At 43.2% G+C, this 20,395-nt stretch overlaps 1 protein-coding gene across 1 annotated transcript in view; it reads left to right on the top strand.

Moving 5' to 3' along the window:
- The window catches only part of STARD5 (StAR related lipid transfer domain containing 5), a 101,655-nt gene that overhangs the window by 69,425 nt on the left and 11,835 nt on the right, over positions 1 to 20,395 (top strand). The window contains exon 3 of the mRNA XM_078683326.1: positions 15,401 to 15,533. Within this exon, the coding sequence (XP_078539452.1) occupies positions 15,401 to 15,533 (133 nt within the window). The remainder of the gene's footprint in view (positions 1 to 15,400; positions 15,534 to 20,395) is intronic.

Here is a 20,395-nt window from a genome sequence, read left to right as displayed (position 1 = left end):
AGACTCCTACAGGCCTGTGCCAGGCGTCTCTGAACAAAGCCTATTCATCATTTTCCTGATTAAACCCCCTCGCACCTGCAAAAGACACTTTCTCTGTGGGCCCCAAATTCCAGCCTCCACCATATCTTGAAGTCGTAAACCATTTGAACAGGCTTTACAGTTTGTGCCTAACACGACTTTTTCTCTAACGAGCACATGCAGATCAAAGAAGCAACTTTATCTATTCAGGCCTACTAAAGTTATATGAATCGGGCCTCTGCACTATGCACATTTAATTTCTTTCTTTAAACAGTATTCTAACTAACACACATTACTATAATGTAACACATCTATTTAAAACATTTCAATTCTATGATTAATAATACTTTGCAGTAAAATGACATTAGAATCCAAGTTACTTAAAAGTGTAGCAGCATCTTTCGTTTCTTGTGAAATGCCATGTGGCCTACACATTTCCATGGTTTGCAGAATTACATTTCTTTTTCACACAGCCCCATAACGTGAGACTCTAACATCATTCTAACATTTCTACAAATCTCTACATTAGTTTTTCACACTGATATATGTATCCCTATTCTAACACTCATATATATTTCCACTCTATAAGTTTGACACTCTTGTATATTATATACTAGACTAATACAACGTGCTTGTAAATATGGTGCACTTCTACATTTTTTCAGATTTGTGCTCTCTCAATCCCCCCTTTGATGACTTCCAGTAGTCATCATCATCACAACACCCTCTCTAAGATATAGAGTATCAAACTGAAGTCGTTGCAATGTTCCCTCGTTTCATCTCCTCTAGAGCCCTCAGACTCCGGTACTGATTCTCCTGCATCGCAGCTAATCTCCTCCCCTGCTCTCGCATGGATCTCTGCAACCTGTTTGCTCTATACCATTTGTACAGTTTCACCAACCCCCACAAAGCGATTACACAAATCACTATTATGATGATAGGTTTCAATATGTACCAAATGATATTCTTTCCCAGGTTGGCAAACCAACCTCCAACTTTACCCATTCCTTGACCTACTTTTTCCCATACTGTTACCTTTGTCAAATCCTCTATCTCATGGTGTATTTCAGTAATGTTTTGAATGTACTTTTCTAGAGGTTTTGAATTGTCTGGAATGTAAGTGCAACATTCCTGGACCTTCAAAGCCTTACAGACTCCTCCCTCTTTGGCCAACAGAACGTCTAGAGCAAGTCGGTTCTGAAGAACCATTGCCCTTATCGATTGCATCTCTCCCTCCACCAGCATTAAAGATCTAGCAGTACTGGCGGATAGTCTATCTACAACTGTTGCCAATCTTCTTATCTTAACATCATTTAGTGCTATCCCCAAAATAGGAAACATAGCACCAAATACATCTCCAACTACCTCCTCAGCGCTTACATCCCTCCTTCTTCTAGTTTGTTTCCCCCTCTTTTTGGTTTCTAAGTCCTCAGCATGGTATATTTTGGGGAAGACAATTGCTAAGTAACATGATCCATACCAATTATCTGGTAGTTTCACGTATGCATTTCTTCCACAAACAAAATACACATTCGGGATCACCTGCATTTCCTTTAGGAAATCTTTGGAGTAATACTCCAATTGGAAAGCATGTTCACAACTGACCTCTCCCACAAACAATACAACAGCAACAAAACGGGTGATAGAGGATAATTTGCGCTGGGAAGCGATAGTTATTATTTCAATCACAATATTTGATAAGCTCAGAAGGATCAGATTCTGGTCACCCCACCAGAGTCAAAAACCTGCGACACCAAGGGGCCACAGTTAAACAGTTACAACACACACAATAGATCCTGAGCTGAAAGAGATTAAGTCAGTTCAAAATATCAAGTCCCAATGTTTTAAATGCTCTTCATTTTATTCTTCATAAAAAATTTTTTTCGTTCTTTGATAGAATCCAATCTTCACACATTAGGGAAGGGAACAACCGCTGCCAACACGTGTTTCGTCTAGGTCGTCAAGACCAATAGACTTCGTCAGGGCAAATATGTCAAATGAAACAGTCATATAGGTGAAAATAGGCGTTTTGTTCTAGTTCATAATTTCGTTCCAAAAGAGCGTCCTGCTCCAAGTACATATCCAATTAGAAAAAACGTCCAATCCTTCCAGTAATTAGTTTGTGTCCACCCAATCCATGAAAAAATGTTCAAAAGTATCCTCCGAGTACAGAGTCCGGAAGGGAAAAAGTGTGTTCCTTAGCGCTAAGGAACACACTTTTTCCCTTCCGGACTCTGTACTCGGAGGATACTTTTGAACATTTTTTCATGGATTGGGTGGACACAAACTAATTACTGGAAGGATTGGACGTTTTTTCTAATTGGATATGTACTTGGAGCAGGACGCTCTTTTGGAACGAAATTATGAACTAGAACAAAACGCCTATTTTCACCTATATGACTGTTTCATTTGACATATTTGCCCTGACGAAGTCTATTGGTCTTGACGACCTAGACGAAACACGTGTTGGCAGCGGTTGTTCCCTTCCCTAATGTGTGAAGATTGGATTCTATCAAAGAACTAAACATTTTTTTTATGAAGAATAAAATGAAGAGCATTTAAAACATTGGGACTTGATATTTTGAACTGACTTAATCTCTTTCAGCTCAGGATCTATTGTGTGTGTTGTAACTCTCCCACAAACACATTCTCATAATATGTTTGACTTCTGTGTATACACAGCTTTCCCCTTTTCTCTCGGTCTAAAGCTATTGGACCATTGCTACCCTTCCTTTGGTGTTCCCTTTCTTCCTGGGTCCAATCTGTTTTCCATTGTCCTGAAGCTTTTAGGATCTTTTGTCTTCTATATCGATCATCCACCTGCCCTATAAATCTTTTCTCAATTTCGGACACTTTACAAGTTAAATTATTTCTTCGGGCATGTGAAGTATCTAATGTTCTCCATGGAAGGAAAAATTTCTGTAACCTGTCTTCACTCTTGTAATAATCCCATTTATTGAGGTGTTTATAATTTGGCACCTCTGGCAATATCGAGTCAAAGTTCGAGAAGTAATACTCAAACCCCTCACGTTCATAAAATATGCTCAGCAACAGCCTACATGAGATTCCATAGGTCAATGGAAGATGATGATACCTGATGCCTTCATCTACAGAGGCTGGCAACTGCATGCAGACATAGCAGTTCTTCGCCTCCATGACATCAATGTATTCATAAAGCAATTTGGCATAAGCATTTGATTTAAAATTCCCCTGTGATTCGTCTGCATGTAATCTCTTAATCTCAGCATCTAACAAAGCTTTCTCTTTCGCTGTGTTTTCCCCCTGTTTGCCAGCCATAGGAGGCTTCTGGGTTGATACACTTTTTGCTTCCTTTTCTGCTTTCACATCATTTTCATGTCCCACTACATATGATACAGTAACCACTAAAACTATAAGAGAAATCACTACCACTAAAAGTGTGCCTACTATGCATTTTGCCCTGTGGTTCGGGTTGCCAGCCTCCATGGTCTCAAGAGAGTGTAGCTCTGGTTTTCTTTCACAGTACAAAGTCTTTTTTTTCTTTGCTTCTCCAATCTTTCGAACCACCCCTGGAAGCTGAAAATCCCCTCCGCAAAACAGTCTCTGAGTTCTGTAGCAATAGACAACCTTAGTCCTTCTCCATCCTCTAAAATGGAAATCCCTAATTTCTTCTTATTCTTCTTGACGCTAGGTTATCTTTCAATCTGTATTTACAAAGTTCTTTGCAAAGTCTTTAGTAATCCGAAATTATGCGTGTTCCAACAACTCCCACCACTTGCTCGAATATTTCCAAACGAAGAAGGATTCCCTCAAGTATTGGACACCGTGAACAACAACACGGAAATTCAACTGTGTTTAGGATCAATTCTCTTATTCCGCTCAGAAGAGGAGGATAGACGATGTTGAGTGTCAGCAGCCCTTCGACCTCCACTCCTGGTATCAGCAACTCTACTTCCATGGTTATAATTGGGTCAGTTCTGGTCAGGGTCACTTTCCACACCCTCCCAGTTCTGCGTGCTTCGGACATCTGTAGCGAGGTAGGTCCACTCAGGAGTAGCGTATCTTCTGCAAGGCACCCGCACCCTCCTTGATCTTCTCGGACCTTCCTGTTCTTGTCCTTGTGCACTTTCTTCTGGATCTGAGTCTTCGGATATAGGAGCAAGAGTTTCCTCTCGGGCTGGCTTCAAGCTTGCCCTCCTTTATCTTTCAGGCCAGGTAGCTGCTCCACGCCTTGTTCTCCTATTTCTTGTCCCTTGACTCAGTTCTTGATCACTCTGAACTTGTTCTGTGTCTGAGTTGTTTTCACAGCAGCTTTCTCCTTCAGTGGCAACTTCAGTTTCACTGCCGTTCTGTCTTTCTTCTTCTTCTGGATCTGTGACACTCCCAACTTCTTCAGACACCCCCACAGCTTGACTGATCCCCTCTTGCGATTCTTCCTCTACAACTGGATTTTCGTCTGTGAGAGGAGCTGTTTCTTCAAGAGGTGCTGGAACTCTTCGAGTATGGGAAGCGTGGATCCAATTTGGCAGCCCTCCGCACTTCACGGCAGTGTTCGTCGTTAAGATGATCTGGTAAGGTCCTTTCCAGCGCACGTCTAAGCAGTTCTTCCGGACGTGCTTCTTCACCACTATCCAGTCACCTGGACACAGGTCGTGGCATTGATCTCTTGAAGATGGAACTTCTACGGCCTGTACCTGAAGGGACACAGAATGAATGGCGTCAGACAACCCCTTGCAATAATCCAGGATCAGGTCATCTGTAATGTTCAACAATGCGGTTGTTGGGACAGTTGGAAGTCTCATTGCCCTCCCCATCAGCACCTCCTGTGGAGAGAGACCTGTCCTCCTGTCGGGTGTGCTACGCATGCTCATAAGGACCAAAGGAAGAGCATCAGGCCAACTTAAGGAAGTTGATGAACATACTTTAGCACTTCGACATTTCAGCGTCCCATTTATCTGCTCCACGATACCTGAAGCCTCTGGTCGATAGCTACAATACAATTTCTGATCAATGTTCAATGCAGAGCAAAGCATCTTCACAACTTCGCTGTTAAAATGTGTTCCTCTGTCCGATTCCAGAGAGGCAGGCACCCCGAAGCGCGGTATCAACTCTCTAAGCAATAACTTTGCTACTGTGAGTGTATCGCACCTGCGTGTAGGGTATGCTTCAACCCATCTGGAAAATATGCATACTACCACCAGAACATACCTAAGGCGGTTGACTTTTGGCATTTCAATAAAATCCAATTGCATTCTGTTGAAGGGCCCCCCAGACCTCCCAATGTGACTCAATGTAACTGGTGTTCTTTTCCCTATATTCAACTGCTGGCAAGTAACGCATCGCTTACACACTGCTTCTGCTGCAATCCTAAATTTTGGGCAATACCAAGTCTGCCTGAACACCCTCAGCATGGCATCTCTTCCCAAATGCACTGGACCATGTATCTGTCGTGCCATTGGACTCGCTAACTCCTCGGGTAACACTGCCCTTCCATCTGCTGAAACCCAAAAGTCCATTTCGCTTCTCACACAACCTGCTGTTTCCCATGCCTGCTTCTCAGATTCAGGTGCATTGTCTTGCATTTGTTTCAAATCTTCCCAAGTATCAACAGTTTCTAACATCATGCTTAGTTCTGTCCTTTCCTGAGCCCCACCTACTTCCACCTCCGTGAAAGAATAACCATGCTCCGCACAATAGCGGGCAACTTCGTCTGCATATCTATTTCCCTGTGACACAAAATCTGTATTTTTCGTATGAGCTACACATTTCACAACCGCAATTGCGGCAGGACCCTGTAATGCTTCTAACAGCAGTCGAACAAATTCCCCATTTCTGATTGGCGAACTAGAGGAGGTCATGTAACCCCTCTGAGACCACAATTGCCCGAAATCATGAACTACACCGAAACCATATTGGCTATCTGTATATATGGTGACTCTAATTTTATTACCTGCTGTACAGGCACGTGTCAATGCAATGATTTCTGCTACCTGAGCGGAGTGTACTCCTTCCAGGCATGCGGCTTCCACAACTCCAGTAATGGTGCAAACAGCATAAGCTGCTCTCAACCGACCAGTATCGTCTCTTAAACATGAACCATCAACAAAGAAAATTTCATCGGGATCAGTCAGTGGCTCATCCACAATATCTGGTCTGGGCTTCGTGCATAGTTCAGTCACATCAAGGCAATCGTGATCTTCACAGTCTTCGCTTTCTATGTCATTAGGAAGTGGCATCAGTGTAGCAGGATTCAAGACAGAGCACCTCTTAAGGGTCACGTTCTCTGCAGCAAGAATAACTTGCTCATAGCGCGTGAGCCTACTGTTAGTCAAGTGCTGGGTCTTGGTCCTGGTCATTAACAGTTCCACAGAATGAGGTACATACACCACTAACTGGTGTCCCATCACAATGCTTTCACAACGCTCAATGCTGACACCTGTTGCAGCAACGGATTTGAGACATCCGGGCAACGCTGCGGCTACAGGATCTAGAATAGCCGAAAAGTATGCAACTGGTCTACGGGCGTTTCCATGGACTTGCACTAAAACTGACAAAGCACAGCCCTCCCTTTCGCAGCAATAGAGGGAAAATGGCTTCTCATAATCCGGCATCCCCAGAGCCGGAGCACGACATAAGTCATCTCTCAGCTGTAGGAACGCCATCAAGCACTCATTGTCCCATGGTACCGGATCACTCACCTCCTTGTGCGTCAGTTTCTGTAAGGGTTTTGCTTTCAGTGAAAAGTTAGCTATCCACTGTCGGCAATAACCAACCATTCCTAGAAACATCCTGACTTCTCTCTGTGTTGTAGGCGAGTTCATCTTCATGATTGCCTCTATTCTATCTGGTGACACCTTGCGCTTTCCTTTTTCTATTCGGTGACCCAAATACTGTACTTCTGTCAGACAGTACTGCAATTTGCTCGGGGACACCTTGTGTCCGTTTTCAGCTAAATGGTTCAGCAAGGCGATGGTGTCTTCCTTGCAAGCTTCTTCTGTTCCTGACGCAACAAGTAGGTCGTCTATGTACTGGACCAGAACCGAGTTCTGGGGCAGTACCAGACTTTCAAGATTTTTCTTCAACAGCTGATTGAAAATTGATGGGCTATCTGTAAATCCTTGGGGGATTCGACACCACGTTAAAACGCGATTTTCCATTTTAAAAGCAAAAAGGTACTGGCTCTCTTCATCTAATGGGATTGAAAAGAAGGCCTGACAAAGATCTATCACTGTGAACCACTCAGCTTGGAATGGTATCTGAAACAGTATCACTGATGGATTCGGTACCACTGGACAACATGAAACAACAATGTTATTAATTTTTCGAAGATCCTGTACTATTCTAAATTTCCCACTAGGTTTCTGCAAACCCATAATCGGGGAGTTGCATGGACTTCCCACGATTTCCTTCAGTATTCCCTGTTGAATCATAGAGTCGATCACAGGTTTTATTCCTGCAATCGTCTCTTGGGACAGCTTGTATTGTGGCGTTCTTGGATAATCGACATTTGGTTTCACTATGATCTTCACTGGCTCTACCCCTTTGACCAATCCTATCTCTTCTCCTGTAAAATCCCATACTTCTGATGATACTGCCTCGCGTAAGTCCCAAGGAAGGTCCTCCACAGTCAGAGTAGGATACAGTTCTATGCATGTTCTTGAATTTACAATTTTGAAAGTAGCGTCATCATCAGTCGTCTCTACCTCTACTCCCTGAGGTGTGCAGTATATGGTACAGTTCAGCTTGCACAATAAGTCCCTTCCTAACAGACACACAGGACTAGAATCACACACCACAAACTGATGTTCATTCATGTAGTTTCCGATTTTCACTGACACTGGTTCCGTCAAAGGGCTAGTCATCCTCTTGTTTGCGACTCCTACCACCTGAATTGTTTCCCCCGACATTGGTAGATCCGGAACCACTGCTGATCTCAAAGTTGATCGAGTAGCTCCGGTATCCACCAAGAATGTTGTGGGACACCCTGCCACTTCAGCCTCAACAAATGGTCCTCTTTGATCCACTTCCAGAACTGCCCCGAGGGTACAGTCCTCTTCTTTGCTTACACGTTGTCCCGTCAAGGGATCAATGTAGTAACATTTTTCCTCATCTATGAAAAGAGGCATTTGTCTAAAGACCTTTCCCCCTGTCGAAATCTTTGGTGGCTGCGGAAACTGAGCTCGTGGAGCCGAAGTCCCCCCTTTGGCCACCTTGATTCTTGGCACTGTCACCCCTTGAACTGGAACCTCCGGAACCTCCTCCTCTACCTCTAGTTCTCTGTTTTCAGGGTTATAGGGACACTCGCGTCTCCAATGTCCCACCTGATGACACTGGTGGCACTTTGTCGTTTTCTTCAACGTAGCAATGTCAATTCTAGGTCGCACATTTTCCTCACTGTCCTTATTCTGATTGCTCGATTTCCGTCCCATTGTCCCCGTCCCCTGCTGCTGCTGTCCGCTCTTTCCAGCTGACTGCATCTGCACCACCATAAGCTTCTCTTTTAGCTTCTTTGCTTTGGAATCTATTTCGTCACTGCAGTACCTTGCATACCTCAAAATCTCATCCAATGGTCTGTTTTGCCAACAAATTAAATGTTGCTGAATCATCAAACAAATATCAGGTCTCAACCCCAAAACAAACTTTGACACAAACTGTCCTATATCCTTGGGGTCCATTACATCGAGTCCACTGTATTGTTTGAATGTTTTCAGCAATCTCTCGTAAAACTCATGAACTGTCTCCTTGGGTTCCTGTCTTGTTCGGTCTATTTTTACCCAATCTATGTCTTGTGGTGGGACCTTATCCTTCAGCCAAGTTATTACTCTTTCGTATTTCAACATTACAATTTCAGACGGTCCATTTGTAGCAGCATTCCTTTCTGGTTCTACCGTTGGCCACTCGACACTAGTCTTGCATGCTGTCCACAAATCCCCTGGCACCACAATGTCAAACAAGGTGTTCAAATCAATCCACAATACCTTTGAGATTTTCACAAACCTCTCTACCTGCTTGTACCACTCAACAGGATTGTCCCTTAACTTCGGAAATGAGTTGGTAAATGCAGCCAAATCTCCTCTACTCCAGGGCACATGTACATAGTTCCCATTCGATATTTCTCTCAAAGGAAATGCCTCCATCTGCATTACCCTTCCTTCCGGAGACATCACACTCGTGCTCCTCCTGGCAGTACCCCTCTCTTCCCATTTGTCCAGATCTCTCCACGCTCTTATTCCTGTTATCAGTTCCCTTATGTGTGTCTTTAATCCTGTAGTTCTCTTCTCATCTAAGTCTTGGTCTGAATACTGCAACCTATGGTTACTCTGTAATGTCTTTGTTCTGGACAAGTCTACCATATACTTCTCTGCCAGTTCAGACAGTTTCTCATGAATTGCTCTTGCCTTTCGAGTAATATCCTTTGCTATAAACAGTAACTCATCTTGTTCGTACAAGTCAATCCTTTCTAAGGCTAACGTCCCATCTATTATCTCGTCCAGATCATTTTTTAAACTAGTGACGTCAAGTCTTCTGGCCTTTACTGCAGCTTTCAGTATGCTAGCTCTAGGGGGTCCATTCACATCTCTCCCATCCCAGCTCCGAGTCCTACGTCTAGGCTAAGGCGAGTTATGGGGAGTCCTCCCATGTTCCCATCTCTCCAGGTCCCATGCAGTTCCATCCTCTCTGGGTGTATGGTGAAACACTTTCCCATTTCTCATAATCCCACAAGTCCCATCCTGCATGGTTTCCCTAGATACATGGTAAGGCATTCCGTTATTCCCCCTTTCTTCGTCATTTGCCGGTGGTCTCTGATCTCTCGACCCATGGCAAGATCCTTCACTGTTCCACATGCTCCCACGGCTCCAGTGTTGTACATTATCATTAGGTGCATGGTGAGTACATCTAAACCTATCCCTGTATTCTTGTGTCCTTCGGTCTCCCTCACTTGTAATGAGACGGGATGTCTCTCCACATCCTGTACCTCTCTCACTTCTCTCCTGCCCATTTCCACCGTCTATATGACGTATAACTCCTCTACTCTCCGGACTGTTACCTTCCCACTCCTGGCTGCTTGCGCTAGCCCCGCAGTGAGACAATGTTCCGTTGCCTCGACTTCCCCACTCAGCCCCTGTCCTTGACCTGTGGGCTGGTGCTTCTGTGGACCCATCCCATTCTCTCAGGTCAGCTCTCAGCTCCTTAAAGGATTTCGGCCGTGGTCCCCTCAGGTCCATCGGTCCTCTCTGACCCCCCTGTTCTGCCTCGGGACCCACTGCTGAATCAAATGGGGTGCTCCAGGCATTTGTCATGTTATTTCTCCTCTCCATTTCAGCTCTTTCTCTGTCTAACCATATCTGTTCTTCCTCTCTGTCTCTCTCGGGGTTGTAAATCGATACTATAGGACCTATGGTAACGGGTACTTGTAGAGCGTCTGGCAACCCGTAAGACTCAACCTTCTCAGTGGTTGCCGTCTTCTGTACCACAAACCTTCCGACTACACTCTGTACTGTACTAGGTTGAGGTGTCTCCTCACCTTTAGTAGGTGTCCACTCCGATATAGGGAGTGGTCTATACCCCTCTATGGCAGCCCCACCTCCCCTTGGGAGTTCCTTACTTTCTGTCTCCTCAACGTTCGGAGGCGGTCTATCTATTAGCAATCTATTTATCAAGTTGTCCTCCGACTCGCTCTCCTCATCCTCTTCCATGAGCCTCTTTTCTCCTGCCACCTCTCTCACTGGGTACAACTTATCCACCTCAATAGCCTGTACCCTCCATCTCTTGGCGTCCGCATCCCATTGGGCATCTCACACTGCCCTTACTGATCGCTTCAACCTTTCTTGGCGCCTGTTCAGATTTCTATCGTGTGCCGCCCTAATCCACGCATTAAGGGCCTCAAACTGTGTTGGTCTAGGCGAAGGATTCAATGAGGACATAATTGCTTTCAGCCGATGTAACGCCTCTAACCTAAACGTTCCATACTTAGGAAACGTCAGTTCCTCATTCCCTTCCGAAATCTTGCTCCATTCACTAATCCATAGTATAGTATGCAAGCCAACATTCGTTGCCATATAGTAAGCTGGTGTACCCTCTGGCGGTGCCTCTTCCCCGTAATAAGAGTTCCTTCTTTTTCTCTTAAAAATCTCTCTCAAACATTTAAAACACTTCATGTTCAAACCTACAGAATTTCTATTTTCTCCGCGTTTGTTTACTTCCTGATGACAATCCACCAATCTCAGCACGGTTCTCGCTAACTGCCCTATCACAACGCGGCTTTTCACTGACGTCACACCAACCGCCCTATCACAGCACGGCTCCTCACTAACCGGCCTATCTCAGCGCGGCTCTCGCTGACGTCACTTGTCCCCCTTCGCAGCAGTTCCCCTCCTTACTCAGCTCGTCTCCGCGGTCATGCATGCGTCCCATTCATACTCTGAAAAATGATTACTTCCGTCCAAGCGATCACTTTTCTTTGACTGTACGCCCACAGTCTATCTGTAATTGTCACCTTGACTGACGAAATGTCTTTCCGTTTACGTCCAGACAATCGCCTTCTCTGATAGGTTACTTACACACAGTAACTTTCGACCAGCGTCCGTTTCTCACACACTTATTCTTACACTCCCCCTATCTCGGTCCTGCGGCGGTCAATGGTACCTCATGACCTCCTTACTCTAGTCGACAATTACTCTGGATGTTCGATACACCCGAACCACTTAAGCTCTACCCCGAACTTAAGATTTTACCAGGTTGCGCGCGCTCACAACCTTCTCACAATCACACTACAGGCATTTAACTCCGCATGACATTACAATACAAATACAACACAAAACACCGCAATCTGTCCACGCATGACCCTTGTTATACTCACTCTCGTCCGATACTGCTGCTTTTCTCTCTCCGTCAGCACCTTCTTCGGCAGGCCACCTCTCGATCTCTAGGGACCTTGGGGTAAACTAACCTAGTCTAGATCACCTTCCTCAAGAAGGTAACCATCCTCACTCTGCTACCAACTGCTAACGCGGGATTTCTGGCCTATTGTCGTTAATCCAGATCCCAATTCAGGTCGACTAAATCGTTGGTACCTGTCATTGAGTAAAAGGCAATCCACTACTAGGTTAATCAAGAAAGAACTTACACCACTCTAAAGAACCACTGGAAAAGGTTTAAAAGTTTATTATAAAACCAAAGCTATCTGGAGATACAAACATCTCAAAATGAGGTTCAGAAGATAAACAGGTGTCAAGATAAACATAAAATCTCTAAATGCTCGTAGTCGACAGAATAGAATTACCAAGATCAGCTCAAAGGTCATTAAAGTTGCGAGAATAGCTACGAGTTGCAACTTGAGAGTCATTTACAGAAAGGAAAATACAGTTTAGGCTGTCCCTACACTAGACTAAGTGACATCCCTACTTAACAAGATCTTTACCTAAAAAGGTGTCAGCCGTGGTGACTTCCAAAGAAGATCACACACTTCCCTTAGTCTTTGTCTCAAAGTCGAAGTCTTGCAGTTCCCTATCTGCCTACCCATCCGCTCTCTTAGGTTCCTCAGATCATCTGCTCTAACTCCACCCCGGGGTGCTGTCCCTAATACAAAATCACTTTTCCAATAGCAACGCCCCTGGAGACGCCTCTCACGTGGTGTTGGTTCTGGCGGCAACTTCCATGCTGGTACTCCTCGGGACCCTTCGTTAAAGTTGACCTTGCTTCCCAGGCTTCTCTCCGGCAAGACGGTACCCCCTAGAAATTCCTGAAGACTCCTACAGGCCTGTGCCAGGCGTCTCTGAACAAAGCCTATTCATCATTTTTCTGATTAAACCCCCTCGCACCTGCAAAAGACACTTTCTCTGTGGGCCCCAAATTCCGGCCTCCACCATATCTTGAAGTCGTAAACCATTTGAACAGGCTTTACAGTTTGTGCCTAACACGACTTTTTCTCTAACGAGCACATGCAGATCAAAGAAGCAACTTTATCTATTCAGGCCTACTAAAGTTATATGAATCGGGCCTCTGCACTATGCACATTTAATTTCTTTGTTTAAACAGTATTCTAACTAACACACATTACTATAATGTAACACATCTATTTAAAACATTTCAATTCTATGATTAATAATACTTTGCAGTAAAATGACATTAGAATCCAAGTTACTTAAAAGTGTAGCAGCATCTTTCGTTTCTTGTGAAATGCCATGTGGCCTACACATTTCCATGGTTTGCAGAATTACATTTCTTTTTCACACAGCCCCATAACGTGAGATTCTAACATCATTCTAACATTTCTACAAATCTCTACATTAGTTTTTCACACTGATATATGTATCCCTATTCTAATTAAACACTCATATATATTTCCACTCTATAAGTTTGACACTATTGTATATTATATACTAGACTAATACAACGTGCTTGTAAATATGGTGCACTTCTACATTTTTTCAGATTTGTGCTCTCTCATCTACTTCCATGTCACATGTTTTCCCAGGCTAACCACCTGACCCTTCCCTGGATACTTCACACCACTATAAATAAGCTCACTTCTTTGGTGTTAACAGATGTAGTGAACAAGGCGGACTTGTCCGCTGAAACGCGTCTGGTCGTCTTTTGAATACATTTCTTTGATCTTGAAACTCACGGAGTCGGTGCCTGTTTTATGATTTGCAGAACCAGGATTGGATACATATATATATTTATATATATATATATATCACAAGGAACTTCGATCGCACACCATCCACTGGACGTGACAAACGAAAACGGACCCAAGCAGATGAATTTGCTTATTTCTTTATTACGTGCAACCTCTGATCGCCATGACGCGTTTCGGGCCCTGGAGCCCTTGATCACATATATAATATGCATATTACAAGCATAGTCCTTGAATGTGCTTTTAGTGATGTAGCCTTCAAAAATGTAATATCCACATTAGCTCTGCAACCAGGTCCATATCAGGCAGTTTTAAGTATTCATATAAAACCAATCAACAATTTCAACAACATCTCAAGCACTTCCAATTACACCAAATTTTAATTACATCACTTACAGTTTGCCAATAGTATTGTGACTTTCGGATCAACAAAAGAGTTTTGTTAAGTCTAACATATTCGATTTGCATTTTCTCGCCCAAAACCATAGTTATTGTTTAGGACTCTGCTACAGGCAGTGTTAGCTGTCCATTAGAGACCTATAGTTTGCAATATATTACATTAGTGTGAGCTTTGGGTCAGCCCTTGCTAATGATTCAAAGGCTTGGTTATCTCACTTATTTCCCTGACCCTCATTCTATGGCTTTCCTCCCTATTTTTGTGTGAGTCACACTTAGGGGCATTTTGGTCTCAGTGTTTGGACAGGAGAATGATTTCTTCCATTGCTGTCAGACTTTGCGTTGCTGTGCATGAGAGGAAATACTGTCTCCCGCTGCTTGCCCTTCTCTCTTTTACCTCCCTTCCCTACTTACATAGCATAACATGTATTTGTAAAGTGCACATTCATCCAAGGGTACCTTGGCGCTGAATAACAGATGTTTATTGTTACTCAAATCAATGGTACTCATTTTATCGACCTCGAAGATGAAATGCTGAGTGGACCCACCGGGTTTGAACTTCCGATCATGAGGTCGAGCATTAGCCCACTAAGCTAGCAGACCTAGCTCACTTGTAACTCAGTGTCTTCTAGTCCACAGCCCTCTTGCTTATATTTTGTCACTCACTATTCAGAATGGCCACCTAAGCATGTGCAATCAAGTGCGGCAGGCATCTAAATATGGGTGTGTATGCACGGTGGTCATCTTCGTGTTTGTTACAACATAGCAAAATGCATTCACGTATGGGGGCCATCAATGCGGCACGCATCTGAGGAGTCTTCTTGTAAAGCATTTTAAAATATTTTAACAAAGCCATGCCAAAATGGCTGCCACACATAAGCATGCATTTGTGGCTCTTTCTATGATTTAAAAAAAAAAACAAAGCAATGGTAAAGCCAATATTGACAGCTGAGAAATATTGCCTTTGTCAATGTTTGCATCACATGTCAGACATTTAATAGAACTAGACATACTTCTTCTGCTGTAAAAAGGTAATAACTCCAGTAGGGATCACAGCCAGAAATTAGCACTAATTAGGGGGGTCAGTTTTATATGCCTTGCCATGGATAGTGCAACAGTTGTGTCATTATGTGCAGATATAATGCTCATAGTATACTATTGATGACACAATAAATGGCTGATACTTTTCAAAGTGATACATGTGCGTTGCATTGTTTAAGGCTTGTCATTTAAATAGTGTGAGACAATTTGTTCATCAGCAGTAGGTTGGAAGGTGCTCAAGCCACAAGAGTACTAGGCACTCCTAGCTTTCCACACCAGCCTTTGCATTTTGAAATAAAATTGTTACACAAACTCTTTCATCCACAGATATAAAGGAGAAGGAATTGTACAAGCAAGCCCTGATCACGTCTGGCAGTGTTTAAATCCAGAACCCGGTGGATTAAGAACCAAATGGGATAAAAACGTCCAGAATTTCGAAGTTATTGAAGCAGTTGCTGATGTAAGAACATTAAAAATAACTTTATTGTAAAACAAGCATGTTTATGAGAGAGCATATTATTTATTTACCAATCAATAGAAAAGTCAATAATGGTCTAATATTTTCAGTGTAGTGGTCCCAAGTGTGTAGTACTTGGTTTTTGTGACCTAATGCATTCTGCAATTGCTTGTACCTGAAGTTGCATTGTAGTCCTTCTCTCTGTGATCATCTTCTGGAATTGGTTTAATCGTGCTAACTCTTAGGGGTCCATAGTTCAGTTGGGGCCTTTCTAAGACTTTTATGCCACAAAGTCTATGTCATTTTCATTTGACTCTTACTCTCTATGCATGTATGTATGTACATGGTATCTCTATAGTGCCTACCGAGCCAAAAGGGTGTGGGGCGCTGTACATGGTCAAAGACAAGCATAAATTCAAAAAAGAATAGGAGAAAAAGCTGGGTTGTGTACGACTAATGCATTGTGTTGCAGTGTTCGGTAAAGAGGTGAGTTTTCAACTCTTTCCTAGATTAAAGCAGCCTCAGGGCGATTCTGATGTAAATGGGAATGTTGTTCCAGATTCTGGTTGAATAGATGAAAAAGGTCTGCTGTCTTGTGGTTTGTAAATTATTCGGCTGGTTTTGAAGTTGGTATGGGCTGACACGGGGAGTCAATGGAGTTCTATCAGGATGAGGGTGAAGTGATCATATTTCTTCAGGCCCTGGGTGAGATCTGCTGTGTCGTATGATGTCCCTAGGAGGTGCCAGTTTGGAGTCCAGGAGGCCATGGTGAAGGACTCTACCACTATCCAGATGCAAGAGTATTATGGCTTGAACAGCAGCCTAAAGTCACTTTCTGGAAGAAATAGTTTGAATTTCTTTAGAGCTGGTACCAGGCTGTCTTTTTGGTTTTTGCCAATGTGTTCCTCAAGTTTCAGGTCATTGAGCCAGGAATGTGCTGAATCTTGTTTTCTGTTCTTTGAAAATGACAGAATGTTTCTCTTGGTTGTTTTATGCCTTAGGTAGGCGCTGCACATACAGGTCTGGATGATGTGCAAGCAGTGTTTGAGACAGTGGATATCTGAAGCAGAGGAGATATTCAAGTAGAGTTGTTGTCTATCATCAGCATATTGGTACATTTTCATGTTTTTATCTGTGAACAGAGCGCCAACCAGCTCCATGTAAATGTTGAAGTTGACAGCAGACAGTATGGAGCTGATCATCTTTTGGGACCTGAAAGTGACCATGTGAACAAGCCTGTTTCAGTTGGAAAGGAGGAGATAGAACTAATAAAGGACATTGCTAGTAAATCCCATTTGAGACACCAGGGTGCTTATGAGTGTGGGACGGTCAAGTGTGTCGAAAGCAGCTGAGTAATTCAGTAATAACAGGGGGCATGAGCTATCGTCATCTGTGGTGAAGAGGACATTGTCTACAATGTGTAAGGTAGCAGTATAGGTGCTGCGGCATAATATGGAGGCAGATTGGTAGCTGTAAAGGAGATGATCAGCCCTGATGTGATCTTGGAATCAGACATAGATTGGTTTTTCAATAATTTTTCCAATTAATTGTATGTATTGAGCCTATAGTTGGGATGGTCATCTCGGTTTAGTGTAGGTTTCTTCAAGAGTAATTGGGCATTGACAATGGCAAGTAGGGGGAAGAGAGCATACCCAGAGAGAGCTCAGATGAAGTACGATAGTAAGACATCATCTTCATAAGAAGTGGTTTTGAGGGAGTTGAGTAAGGTAGCGAGATCTGAGAGAGATGGGGCTTTGAAAGCTAACCACCGCAGGATCCTGCTGTAAAAGATGGATACAAGAATTGAAGCAGGCTTGATGTGATGTTATGGAGGTGCTGTCAGATCTTCTGTATTTATTCACAGAGGAAATGGTTGTTGGCATTCCACTTTTGTGTGAAGTGAGGAATAGGTGGGCCTGGCAGGGCCTTGATGCAGTGCTTGATTGTCACTAACAGTGTTCCGATTCTGTTGGTTGCTTTATTGATGGTGTTGGTGTAGTATTTGCTTTAGTTAACATGGTGAGCTGTCTGCGTGTTGTCCAGAGGGACTTTAGTATCAAAAGGTTCTCTGGAGTTCATTTATTTTCACCATTTTCCTTCTTTCTTGTATGCGACTGGATCGTTTATTGTAGGCAAGGTTTTTAGTGTACCAGGGTGCTGAAGACTTTAGTTTGCACTTGCATATTGTAATTGGGGTATGGATTTTCACTCTTTCCAAAAAATTGTTGAAGCGGTTTAGAACGGTGTTGGCGTTTGACATGGCATTCATAGGGTGAGAGATGAATTCAAGCATTATTATTATTATTATTATTAAGTGCTATTTGTAAAGCGCACTGACGCCGAAGCTTCCTGGCGCTGCTTGACAGAGTGAAAGAGAAACAAAAATTACAGAACCTAGCATAAGGATGGGAAAAGATGGGTCTTTAAGAGTTTCCTGAAGGAGAGGAGAGAGAGGGAGGATTTAATGGATAAGGGAAGGGAGTTCCAGAGAGTGGGGGCTAAGTGAGAGAAACGGCGACCGCCAAATTTCTTAGTTTTGTTTTTTGGGGTGATTAGTAGGTCATTACGGGCGGAACGAAGATTGCGTGTGGGGAGATAGGGTCGGATGAGGGAGTTGAGAAACCCTGGGCTGGGGCAATGAAGACATTTGAAAGTGAGGCAAGCCACCTTGAAGGCAGCCCTTTGATTCATAGGGAGCCTTAAGTTGTCAATGGAGATTTCCTTGAGGGATTGTTCTTCTCTGTTGTGTTGACCTTTGTTTATTGGTAGGACACTGTAAAGGGAGATAGGAATGGCAAAGTGGTTGGTACAGCCCAGGAGTTTGGGTGGTTTGCATTGTATTGTTGGTGATGTTGCGAAGATCAGGTCAAGGATGTGACCTTTGGAGTGTTGGTTGTGTGAATGCTGAAGAAGGTATCTCTTCCGTGTGTTTTTTATTTTTTATTTTTTTTAGAATGTGCTGACTGGGAGGCTGAAGTAACCTGAGAGGATGTATGGGTATGTTTGATGGTCAAAATGGTGAGAGGGTATGATAATTCATCAGTTAAGTCCTTGTTCGGCCCGGGAGACCTATAAATGAGATGGAAGGTGGTGGTGTAAGTTGCAGAGAGTTTGAAATGTCTTGTCAGCAGCTCCATGAAGTTGAGCATTGCCTAGCCATGGTGCAGGACCAGGAGGGCTTGTGGTTGATAGCCTGGCCTTCTCTTTTCTTTTGTGCACGGTCCATAAAATAGATGCTGTAGCCTGAGGGAAGAAGGAGTAAGGTGTCTTGGATATACTACGATGTGGGGGTGAACCATATTTCTGTGATGAAGAGGGCATCAACCATGTAATAGGTGATGAAGTCTGCGATGTGTAGTGTAGTGTGTGGAGTGCAGCAGAGCAAGCATTAATGAGCATGAGTTGGAATGTGTTTCTGTCCTTTCTGTAGTTTGAGGGTGCCTGATAGTGGGATCTGTACAAGGTGGGTTGTGCGAATATCTGGATGTTGCGCTCATTTACATCTGGGTGTGCATGTGGGGATTGATATCATCGAGTAGTGAGTGATGAACATGATTTTATCATACTTTGCAAGTTTCACTGGAACAGAGGTTCTGCCATAAGGCTCTGCCTGGCCCCAATTGGCAACGTCTGCCCTTTGCTGAGGATGCTCTGTAGTGTTGATTGAAGAATGCAGAAGACAGAAAGTGGCGTCAGTTCCTCTGCAGATGATGGTAGGAAATGAAGTCCTCTTGCTTGGCTTTTTCATTTGAAGATGGTGTTCGGAGAAAGCCAGTGGTGTTCGTTCCTGTGCAGATGGATGATGGGAAATGCAGATCTGAAATTTCCTATACCAATGGATGATGGAAAATTAAGTACTTTTGCTTGGTTTATTCTTTTAAAGAGGAAAGACGGTTTAAGGGCAATTATGTCACTTCCTGTGCCGATGGGTGATGGGAAAATCAAATATTTCAATTCCTGTGCAGATGGATGATAGGAAATTAAGTCCTCTTGCTTGGCTTCCTGTTTTAAAGAGTGTTTTGGCAGAAAACTAGTGATGTCACTTCGTGTGGTGGTGAATGTTGTGAAATGCTGGTCTGTCACTTCCTGTGCCATTAGATGATGACCAGCCAGAATCCAATAATATTTGCACTTTAAAAACAGTTCTACTATGCGGTACATTTTTCTCAGATCCAATTGAATGATGTTAGAACCAAACAGACTCTGATACATATTTTACTTAAGTTAATTATGCTCCATTTTAAGTCTATCATTTTAAGATTGTCATTTACGTACCTACTTTCTCTTATCTTCTTATTACAAATGCTGCTGTGTCCCACTGCCCCTACAGCATTTAAAGAATACATACCCAAATTAACACCAAATCAACATTCTCTAAGGTTTTTTTTTTAAACTCCAATTCTCTTCAATGAATGCTATTTGTAACTGACCTTCAGTCTATCCTAGGATTCATACCAGCTGTTCATCACTCCATTGCTATCGTGTTAGATAAGTGCTAAAGAAATACCACACATACACAAGTATCAGCTTAGGAGGGAGGGAACCAGAAGACGTGTAGGTATGGTGAAAAAGAAGTAGGGATGAGTCCCTCTACCTTCCAAGTAGTTAAATTATCTTCTGTTCTGAATAATAAAACTGGTTACGCAAACCTTGACACCAGTGAATTATTCACTAGTTAGGGCTTATAGAGATTATGGAGACCTGTGGTACCCGCAGTATGTTGGATAACCAGGAACAGGAGCTAGTAGGAGTCACTGTAGTGTTAGACTCTTATGTGGAACAAGCTGTGAGGTCGGTTTTACTAGTTGTAAATTATATAATAGAAGACCAAAAACTCCTTTGACTATTTTACATCTAGGAGAATA

The sequence above is a fragment of the Lissotriton helveticus genome, chromosome 3_1 (assembly GCF_964261635.1).
Source record: "Lissotriton helveticus chromosome 3_1, aLisHel1.1, whole genome shotgun sequence".
Taxonomy (NCBI): domain Eukaryota; kingdom Metazoa; phylum Chordata; class Amphibia; order Caudata; family Salamandridae; genus Lissotriton; species Lissotriton helveticus.
This window is presented reverse-complemented; position numbering and strand designations above follow the sequence as displayed.